Source organism: Seriola aureovittata, chromosome 10, assembly GCF_021018895.1.
Source record: "Seriola aureovittata isolate HTS-2021-v1 ecotype China chromosome 10, ASM2101889v1, whole genome shotgun sequence".
Lineage (NCBI taxonomy): Eukaryota > Metazoa > Chordata > Actinopteri > Carangiformes > Carangidae > Seriola > Seriola aureovittata.
Genome location: NC_079373.1, coordinates 28,429,602 through 28,440,350, shown reverse-complemented (window position 1 = coordinate 28,440,350; position 10,749 = coordinate 28,429,602). Strand labels below are relative to the sequence as shown.

General features: G+C 44.9%; 1 protein-coding gene across 2 annotated transcripts in view; it reads right to left on the bottom strand.

The window, feature by feature from the left end:
* Positions 1–89: 89 nt before the first annotated feature.
* Positions 90–10,749, bottom strand: part of LOC130176524 (sodium channel protein type 4 subunit alpha B-like) — a 19,437-nt gene continuing 8,777 nt past the window's right edge. Inside the window, exons 13-31 of one of the 2 annotated variants that reach the window (XM_056387667.1) lie at positions 10,482–10,708; positions 10,154–10,225; positions 9,964–10,065; positions 9,507–9,863; positions 9,060–9,249; positions 8,787–8,917; positions 8,580–8,637; positions 8,206–8,360; positions 7,822–7,995; positions 6,680–6,802; positions 5,692–5,976; positions 5,483–5,536; positions 5,253–5,390; positions 4,804–4,908; positions 4,222–4,492; positions 2,674–3,256; positions 2,039–2,183; positions 1,872–1,949; positions 90–1,224 (exon numbers count right to left, since the gene is read on the bottom strand). In XM_056387667.1, coding sequence (XP_056243642.1) covers positions 1,072–1,224; positions 1,872–1,949; positions 2,039–2,183; positions 2,674–3,256; positions 4,222–4,492; positions 4,804–4,908; positions 5,253–5,390; positions 5,483–5,536; positions 5,692–5,976; positions 6,680–6,802; positions 7,822–7,995; positions 8,206–8,360; positions 8,580–8,637; positions 8,787–8,917; positions 9,060–9,249; positions 9,507–9,863; positions 9,964–10,065; positions 10,154–10,225; positions 10,482–10,708 — 3,401 coding nt within the window. In that variant the 3' untranslated portion in view covers positions 90–1,071. The remainder of the gene's footprint in view (positions 1,225–1,871; positions 1,950–2,038; positions 2,184–2,673; positions 3,257–4,221; positions 4,493–4,803; positions 4,909–5,252; positions 5,391–5,482; positions 5,537–5,691; positions 5,977–6,679; positions 6,803–7,821; positions 7,996–8,205; positions 8,361–8,579; positions 8,638–8,786; positions 8,918–9,059; positions 9,250–9,506; positions 9,864–9,963; positions 10,066–10,153; positions 10,226–10,481; positions 10,709–10,749) is intronic. The other variant, XM_056387668.1, reaches the window with a different exon arrangement.

Below are 10,749 nucleotides of genomic sequence, written 5' to 3'. Positions count from 1 at the left end.
GTAACAGCAAAGGGTTATGGGTAATCCTCAGAGCAATGGAGGAAACCAATTTCTTTTTTTTTTAATGAATTTAAGAGAGGGACACTTACTGTTTTTCTTTGTTTATTTAATTGACATGAATTTAAACCATGTGATGTTTTACAGCAGAGACAACAACAGAAAACTCAACCAGTGTGTGTGTGTGTGTGTGTGTGTGAGAGAAAGAGAGAGACAGAGAGAGACAGAGTGATAGAGAGAGACAGAGAGAGATACAGAGAGAGAGATAGAGAAAGAGATATTAGGAACATCCGACTTGATGCCTCTTTTCCTGTTTCTTTTCTAATTAGAGAGAATGTCCATGATGAAGCTACGTGTGGTGTTGCTGCTGCACATGTCCATGAACTGTTCACAGGGTCAGAATTAAGTGGTTATTAAATGTCTCTGACATGAATTATATATTTTATTATTGTAAGTGGATATATCCACACACTATATATAAGAGGTTAGCTGTTAACTAATGATATAGGTTAATGATGAAACATCAAGGTAAAGAGACGTGTGGTTAGAAACAAACAGGATTGGAGTATTTTCCCTCGATTTCAGTGGTGGAGTATAAAAACCATCAGGAAAAACTTTGACAAATATGAAACTAAAAGTATAAAGTATTTGTATAAATGTGTAAGAGTTTGTTAGAAGCACGTCTGAATATGTGTGCAGGTTTTAATCAGTCTTGATTAATACGTTTATGTGTCCACTGTGTGATCTGATCACTTTGACCTGTTTCTATGGCTGTTCCGGTCAAACATCTGATATGGTTCAGACCTTCATGTTCCCCAGAGAATGAACTGTAATAACTGATCATCCTCTGACTTCTCCTCAAGTCCATTACTTTGGTTTATGACCAGGTGCGTTCCCATCAGCCTCAGTGCTACTTGATGTTTACTACTGTTACTGGTAATGGGGCATCTCTGGTTTGTGAATAATGTCAAAGTGAAGTTCAGTGATTGGTCATCGTGGACTACAGACTTCCTCAGGTTCTCATGTGGCAGGAAGTCGTTGTGTTGAGAGGGGTGCTCCCAGGTGAGAGGAACCTTAAACACCTGAAGCGCCTCCTGCTGGCTCTGCTGCTGTCGCCTCCACAGATCTGTCCTGCAGGACGTGTTTCCTGTATGCTCTTTGGATCACCATCGCTGCCACCTCCTCCTGCTTCCTCTGCAGGGTGCTGCCGATTGGTTCATATGACAGCTGCAGGAAACAGTGGTCATCTATTACATCAGGTAGGACTATGGCGTTTAAGTCATCTCAAAAGTTTTTTGCACAAAAACTGCGTGTCTGTGTGATGTGAGCACTCAGAACAGATCCACGAGTGGGAAACCTTCCTCACGAGGGAACATCAGAGATGCTCTCTTATGCATGCTTTTAAGACTAATTAAACCTCATAAAGGACGCAGATTTGGGGGCAAAAAAAGGATTACCAGCTGTTTGCCTTTCAAAATAAACCTCTCTGTGCCTAAAACTCCTACAAATCAGTTTAATTTAGAAATCTGAACATAAAGAGCACAGTCGTCTGCGTACAGTGAGTCAGCAGCTGTCGACACAGATTCCTGCTGTAAAATATATTGTACATGTTGATACACACATCGAACAAATCTAATAAATAAAAAGACTAATTTATTTTATTTGTTGTCACTGATCATACGTGTGTGTTTTCTCTGTTTGCAGTTTCAGAGAAACTCACGATTGTCTCAGTCAACTGATTTTCATTTTTGTCAACTAATTTTTGTTTGGTGCTTAATCATTTATGGATACAGTTTAATTGTGGAATAAGCATTAATTCATACAAAACCAAATTCCTAACATCCTAAACTAAGGAGAATAGAACAGAACAGAACCTTGGGCAACTTGTTGGTCATGAACTTCGCCTCAATTCGGGGTTTGAGAGCATCCCTCGGTCCTGAATCACCAAACACCTGCACACAGGTAAGAATAATGATAACAATGATGATAATAATAATAATGATGATGATGATGATGATGATGATAATAATAATAATGTTACCTCTGCAGTGAATGCAAGCAGGATATCTGTACAGTGGATCTTGTCTCCAGGAAGCAGAGGCAGATCCATGTGGATCAGTTTGATTGTGTTTGGTTTGGGAATCCTCAGAGGACCCTGCAGAGTGTCGCAGAAATCTGACAGCTGACTGTTGAACACAATGGAGAACATTATAGTCTACTAGAGACTACCAGAGTCCATCATTTAGGATATCTGACAATAGTTTGAATCTAGATTTAAAGCAAGGCATGGCACTCAGTCGGCTCAGAGACCAGTGATCTCCTCGCTGCTGCTGCTGGTGGTTGCGGTTGTGGTTGTGGTGGTGGTGATCTGCTGTGGCTCAGGAGGGAAAGCGGGTCGTCCACTAAATGGCATGTCCTTGGGCAAGATACTGACCCCAAATTGCCCCCGATGTATTGTGTTTATATTTGGTAGAAAAGCAATGTATGTGCTGTGTGAGTCTGTGTGTGAATTGGTGAATGTGACTCGTAGTATAAAGTGCTTTGAGTGGTCGTTACGAGTACAAAAGAGTCACTAAGAGTCTATTAGAGTTTCTAAGAGTTAACTGAAGTTTAATAAGATGAAAATATTTTCCATGATGAGAGTATCAGTTTGTACTGTATGGAGTTTGGACTCACCTGTACTGTATGACCTGTGAGCCATCGGTGTCAAACATCCTCCAGGTTTTATAAAACATCTGCAGTTCATTGTCACTCAGGTTCTCAGTGTCGTCCATATTGAAGGTCTCCAGGACGACGGCGATGTACATGTGGACCACCAGCAGGGCAGACAGCATGATGTAGGAGGAGAAGAAGATGATGCCCAGTGTTGGGCTGCCACAGTTCCCTATGACGGTCGATCCTGGGTTCTGCATGTACGGGTCGCAGTCCGGAGGCGTGTTCAGGATGGGCCTCAGCACAGAGTCCCATCCAGTTGCGATGGTCATTGTAAACAGACACATCATGCTGCTCCCAAAACTCTCAAAGAAATACAATTGGTTCTCTTTTCTCATATAGGCAAAGGTAAACATGCCGAAGATGGAGTACGTGAAGAGGAGGAGGAAGAGGAGGAGGCAAATGTTGAAGAGGGCAGGAAGTGACAACACAAAGGCTACAAGCCAGGGAATGACAGGGATGATACGACTTATACGAGCCAGTCGGAGCACAGGGAAGAAGCTTGGTGAGATCAAATATTTTTGCAGGAAGTCGTATATGAACATACCTGAAAGAAAGAAAGAAAGAAAGAAAGAAAGAAAGAAAGAAAGAAAGAAAGAGAGAAAGAAAGAAAGAAAGAAAGAAAGAAAGAAAGAAAGAAAGAAAGAAATTTGAAACACTTTCTTCTTCTATTGTAGGTTACGATGTGAAGCCAGACTAGGAGTAGCACCACCAGCAGATACACTTAGTTTGCAATAAGCATCAACGTCCGAGGCTGAAAAATGAAGCTGCCACTGAAGTCATTCCCAACAGGGTTAGAGAATTAACAATAGCTATCAACCCTTTGTGCAGCACATTAGTGTCATACCTTATTTTGAAACTATGTTAAATTGCATTGTCCCTATCAACTACATAAATGAACTAAAAAAAGTACCAAAACCTGCAGTTCCTCTAACGACCACTAGAGTCTGGCTCCAACAGTGAGTCAGTCCCCATAGACTCCCATGTTAAAATGTCCAACTTTACAGCAGAAATAAACATGTTTACAGCCTGGTACAGAAACTGTTTTGGTCTCTAGAGCTAATTTCTTCCCTCATGACACCTCTATGGACGTGAATTTTTATATAACTCACTCGTTTGAATTTTATTAAGTCTTAAAGTTCTGCATAATTGAGGTTGGGCTGCTTTGAGTGACAGGTGGGTGAGCGTATGCTTGCCAGAAGCTGACATGCACCGACATCTGCCCCCCCCCCCCCCCCCCCGGCCATTTTTGGATTCGCCGGGAGTTCAGCGGAGTCAGGCGCTGGCAAGATGACAACGACGGGTTGAAGGAACGGAATACTTGTGCCAAATTTGAAGGAGTTGTGTCAAGTCATTACCGAGACACCGTGTCCACAGACAGACAACCTGAAAACAAATTGGCTGCTGCTCTGACTGTCACCGGTGCAGAGGAATAAAAACTCATTCATATCAATTAGTTGCTGGGGGGTTGGGGCAGAAGATGACATCACCACATGAAATTGGCCAACTCACCCACAATGGACACGATAATGACGACAAAGTCAAGGATGTTCAGGTAGTCGGAGAAGTAGTGCCGTCCGAGGGCGATGATCTTCAGAAGGAACTCAACGAGGAAGATGATGATGAAGACGAAGTTGATGTAGTGCAGAATTAAATCTTTCTCGTCGCTCTGCTCGTCCGTCTCCACCATCAGAGTCAACATTTTCAAGCAGATCACCACCACTATGAAGACTTCAAAAGCCGGTTTGGTCACCAGGTCGAAGAGCAGAGCCCGGCACTTGTTCTGGAGAGGCAGGAGGACAAACAGGACGTTACAGCTGGAAGACCTGAACCTAACCCTAACCTCAAGTATCGAGCTGAGAAAAGTCTGGACTGTAAAACATCAACAGATCCAGAGAACCAGGTCCTATATTCATTAAAGCTCAGAGTTCATCACACCTTCATCACTGTGCAGCGGCATTTATTGACCTGGATTCATTAGAACATTAGAACCAGGATCCTGGAGCACATGTCAACACTCGTACTGTGACCTTTAACCTAAGCTCCACAGCCGTATGGTGTGAACACAGCTGGACAGGAAGTCAGTGAACCCACCTGAGGTCGTGGAACAGGTTTTCGAGTTGTCCCGGACAACCGTCTCTTCATGCCCCTGGATAATTTCTGCTGCTCCTCCGTCATAAACAGATGTTTCCCTCCAAAGTAAAGATGAGAGGAGAGACCACAGTTAACTGACGGAGACAAAGACAAAACAAAACCTGAGACTGGTTCAGCACCTGAACTGTCTGTCTGTCTTCAGTCTGTCTGTCTCCCAGTCTGTCTGTCTTTCAGTCTGTCTCTCTCAGTCTGTCCCTCTCTGAGCCTGTCTTTCTCTCAGTCTGTCTGTCTCTCACACTTTCTCTCTCTCAGTCTGTCTGTCTCTCAGTCTGTATCTCAGCCTGTCTGTCTCTCAGTCTGTCTGTCTCTCAGTCTGTCTGTCTCTCAGTCTGTATCTCAGCCTGTCTGTCTCTCAGCCTGTCTGTCTCTCAGCCTGTATAGAGACATATCTTGTGTTGCAGCTGGTCCAGCGTGTTGATGAAGACTCTGGTGAAGAGGTTGAAGGTGAAGAAGCCGCCGATGATGACGAAACAGACGAAGTACAGGTACATGTAAAGCCTGTACTCATACACTGGCTGAGCTTCCACCTATACACAAACACAGAAAAACACCAGTACAGCACCAGTACAGAACCATTACCAGTATGTGCCCCAGTAAAACCATCAGTAGGTGTCCTGACCTGTGTGGAGTCCACTGCTGCGTAGATAATCTCCAACCAGCCTGAGAACGTCGCCTGACAGAAACAAGACAGAAGAACATGGCGGCCCATTCTCAACGTTAGTCAGATAAAGTCAAACAGATGTGACAGAGCAGCTGATAACAGCTGTTTGTGTTCATTGTGAGGAGCCACGTGATGTTTACTTCCTGTGTGATAGAGTTCAGACTGACCATATGCAGCAGTGAAAGGTAACTCAGTCCCACGTTGTCAAAGTTTAACTTTGAATTCTTCCACACGATTTCAGTGAAGCCTTCGTTGATCAGAAAGAAACAGTCGCTCTTGTTGCCCGCCTCCTCCGGGACGAGCAGCTGCTCTGACGTCACATTATAACAGTGATAGAACTTTCCAGCAAACAGCCTCACTCCAACGATGCTGAACATTAACCAGACGGTCATAGCCACCAGCAGCACATCAATCAGGGCCGGGAGCGTCACTGCCAGAGCCTGCAGCACCACCTGCAGACAAACAGGTACAGTCAGACAGGAACAGAGAGTCAGACAGGTACAGATACATTGCTGGAGCCTGCAGCACCACCTGCAGACAGGTACAGACAGTGAGACAGGTACAGATTCACTACGAGAGCCTGCAGCCCCACCTGCAGACAAACAGGTACAGTCAGACAGGTACAGATACATTGCTGGAGCCTGCAGCACCACCTGCAGACAGGTACAGACAGTGAGACAGGTACAGATTCACTACGAGAGCCTGCAGCACCACCTGCAGACAAACAGGTACAGTCAGACAGGTACAGAGAGTGAGACAGGTACAGATTCACTACGAGAGCCTTTAGCACCACCTGCAGACAAACAGGTACAGTCAGACAGGTACAGAGGGTCAGACAGGTACAGATACATTGCTGGAGCCTTTAGCACCACCTGCAGACAGGTACAGAGAGTGAAAGAGATACAGATACATTACTGGAGCCTGCAGCACCACTTGCAGACAGATAGGTGGAGAGGGTGAGACAGGTACAGAGAGTGAGACAGGTTGGAAGGCCTGCTCACAGCAGAAAGAGTCTCGGTGAAATCCATCTTGTGTATTGTTGCTGATGTAATGTACTACTATAGCCCCAGACCTAACTTCTAACATGCTATCTGGCCAGACTGTAAGTGACCATAACTGTCTGTCTCTCTCTCTGTCTGTCTGTGACTGTCTTACCCTCAGGCATTGGAAGCGAGACAGGGCCCTCAGGGGCCTCAGAGCTCTCAGAGTCCTCAGAATCAGGCCCACTTCCAGTTCAGAGTATCCCAGCATGTCGACAGTCAATGACATCAGAGAGACCTGGTGATGACATCATACTTATCATGCCTCAATAATCATACATTAATCACTTGCAGGTAACTGAAATATTATAGTATTATTATTGTAATTGTTAAATGTAGACATATGAGGAACTCGTTAGCATCAGAAAAATTTTGTATGCTTTTTTCACACCATCATTGTGAATCTTGCTGGTCTCAAACTAGATTAGACTACACTAGTCCAGACCGGACTGGGCCAGACCAGACCAGACCAGACCAGACCAGACTAGACCAGACTAAACTAGACTAGACTAGACCAGACCAGACTAGACTAAACTACACTAGACCAGACCAGACTAAACTACACTAGACTAGACCAGACCAGACCACACTAGACTAGACTAGACTAGAACAGACCACACTAGACTAGACTAAACTAGACTAGACCAGACCACACTAGACTAGACTAAACTAGACTAAACTAGACTAGACTAGACTAGACCACACTAGACTAGACTAAACTAGACTAGACTAGACCAGACCACACTAGACTAGACTAAACTAGACTAAACTAGACTAGACTAGACTAGACTAGACTAGACTAAACTACACTAGACCAGACCAGACTAAACTACACTAGACTAGACCAGACCAGACCAGACCAGACTAAACTACACTAGACTAGACCAGACTAGACCAGACCAGACCAGACTAAACTACACTAGACTAGACCAGACTAGACCAGACCAGACCAGACCAGACTAGACCAAACTACACTAGACTAGACCAGACCAGACCAGACCAGACTAGACCAAACTACACTAGACTAGACCAGACCAGACCTGTAAGACTTTTCTGAAACTAAACAAACCTCAGAAGTTTTGAATAGAAAATCATTGTAACATACTATCAAATATGAGTTCATCAGAATCTGATTGGTATTAAAGCTACTTCATTTGCAGACTTTCAACTCCACTCTAATGAGCAGAAAAAAATGGACCTGGATCTGGATTCAAATTCAAACATTCCCAATAATCAGTCTTATTGATCTGTTCTTACGGCCAAGATGAGGAAGTCGATCCAGCACCAGACGCTGGTGAAGTACTTCCTGAATCCATAGGCGAACCACTTGAGAAGCATCTCCAGGAGGAACACGTAGGTAAACACCTGGTCTGCTCTGTCCAGAATCATCTGCAACACCGTCCGCTCCTGCAGGTGGACGTCCTCAAACACCTGTTCACATACACACATGTTACCACCTGACCAGGTGTTTACCTTCACTGACTGACAGGGTTAAAACTGAACCGATGGATCCAAGACCCAAGATTAACATACAAATAAGACTGGGTCAGAACAACTGCTGGTTCAGACAGTGGTCCACTCTGAGCAAGGCTACAGTTATCTATATTACTGTATTCATTAATCATAATAATGTGTGTTTACCAGAGCTGCACTGCTGAGGAGGATGATGGAGATGATGAAGGTCTCAAAGTATTTGTGTTGCACGATGGAGAAACAGGCTCTCCTGAAGTTAGACCAAACCCTCCATGTGCCCCGGGACATGTCTACATTCAGGAACGGACAGCAACGGTAACAACCTGAAAAACACACACACACACACACACACACACACACATGCATGCACGCACGCGCACACACCAGTCCTCACTTTCTGACACACCTTCAAAGGGCTGTTTAAGGCCTGGTTCTAGAGTTAGAATCAGGTTTAGTTTTAGGTTAGGTTTATGCATTATGTCAATGAGTGTGTGTGTGTGTGTGTGTGTGTGTGTGTGTGTGTGTGTGTGTGTGTGTCATACTGTGACAGCAGCAGTCTTCAGGTGTGTTTTCTCTGTGATTTTTATTGTCTTCATTCTGCTGAACAAAATAATTCATAAATAAACGATATATTTGTTTGTTTACTGTTAAATATGAAGGAGTTCATGAATATGACTAAAAAATCATTCTGCTTCAGACAACGTTGATTTTTATGTGAAGACAAAAAAAATCAATAGAAAATGTTTTACTTGTTGCTTTTTCTCCCTGTCTTCATTTTCAGGCGTCTTGGAGTCGATCACGACCTCTGACACCGACTGGTCTGAGGTCATAGAGGTCAAGCCCACGTACTCCTTCTTGTTGTCTTTGTTACTGTCGACCACTTACGATAAAAAGCAACCAGGAAGATCACAACACAAGTCTCAGTCTCATCATCAACAAACTGGATTCCAAAAACCTGAAACACCTGAACTCTAAAGTCTGCAAACTACAGACCCCGGTACTTGCAAAGTAAACAGACCAACCTTTGTGGTCAGGGTCGACATGGTTCTTCTCTCCTTGCAAATGTTCCAGGATCCAGGTCCTGGTCCGAGCTGCACACCCTTTGATCTGGTTTATGGCGATCAGCGGATTGTTTTCTCCTTGTTCTGTTGGAGCTGCCAGATTAACACCACTGACCGAGCTCAGCAGCAAGGCCAGGAACAGGTTCAGAACCTGAAACAAGGCCAGGAACATATTCAGAGGAGGAGGATCAAGACCTCCAACAACAGACCCAGAACCTAAAATAGAGTCAAGAACAGAGCCAGGGGAAGTTCATGACCTGAACCTACACTGGTATGAACAATTAATCCTTGGTCAACTGTTTCACTGTTCAAGATTTAAGACACAACCTCGATCATGAACCCAGACCTGGACCTGCTGTAGTCTGAAGGAGTAAACCAGGGTCTGGTCAGATAGAGAGAGAGACTCACCAGCAGGTTTCCGACAACCACGACTGTCATGAAGAAGATCAGACACACGTTCTGATCCGAGACCATCATGCAGTCCCACATGGTCTCGATCCACTCTCCACACAAGATCCTGAAGATGAGAAGGAATGTTTGGAACGAGCCGTTCATATGCCAGCGAGGAAGCTCGCAGTCACTATCGATGCGACAGACGCTGCATTCGTAGTCCTTCTGGAACAGCTGAAAGCCGACAACGGTGAAGACGAAGACCATGATGAGCAGAATGAGAGTCAGGTTCCTCAGGGCCCAGACCGCAGTCCATATAATCTTGATGAACGTGTGGAAGGTGGGCCACCACCGGGCCAGCCTCAGTACCAGCATCTAGACATGAGACAGGTGAGGGCACAGGGAGGAAGTCATATTGATCATATTAAATGATGTACTTGGTAATTAGTGATGATGATGATCGTACCACACTGACCACATGGAAGCAGTGCAGCACAGTTAGACCCTCGATGTCTGCCATTATCATGTCCAGCAGTCTGACGATGACAATGATGAAGTCAAGTATGTGCCAGCCCACCTGTAACCAAGGCAGCAGAACAATCACACACATTTCTATCAGAAGAGCAGACGCCATCAATGAGCTGGTAACAAACACAAAGTCTGACCTTGAAGTAACCGTATGGGTCCAAGGCCACGAGTTTGAGGAGCGCCTCGGCTGTGTAGATCCCTGTGAAGACCTGCAGAGGGGGGGTCAGGGGTCAGAGGTCAGGAGTCAGGGTTAGGACAAATCCTACATAAAACAACAGAAAGAGACTTCTTTGTCCTTGTCTTTTGTCTTTGTAGTTACTTTTTGAATCTGTGTGGGCTTGTGTTGTGTTGAGTTCTGCACTGTAAGTGTTTTGGGTTTAACACAGCTGCTGGACTCGTCTGTTGGTTCAGTCCTTTAGCACAACCGTGCCCCACCCCTCCCCCCCACTGTTCTTTAGCACTGACCAGGTTTGTGATGCTCAGCAGGTTCTCAAACTCCATTGTCATTGGATAATGTTCCATGGCCATGAAGACGTTGTTAAGTATGAGGCAGATGAAAATTCCAAAGTCAAAGAACGGGTTCGTGACGAAGGTGTGGAGCCGCTGTTTAAGCCACCTCCAGCAGCCACAACAGTTCCACTTCAGGAAGGCCAGACAACATGGAGGACACGAGCTCTGGTCCTCCTGGACCTCTGAAACACACACAGCTGCTTGTTGACACCATCGACTTCCT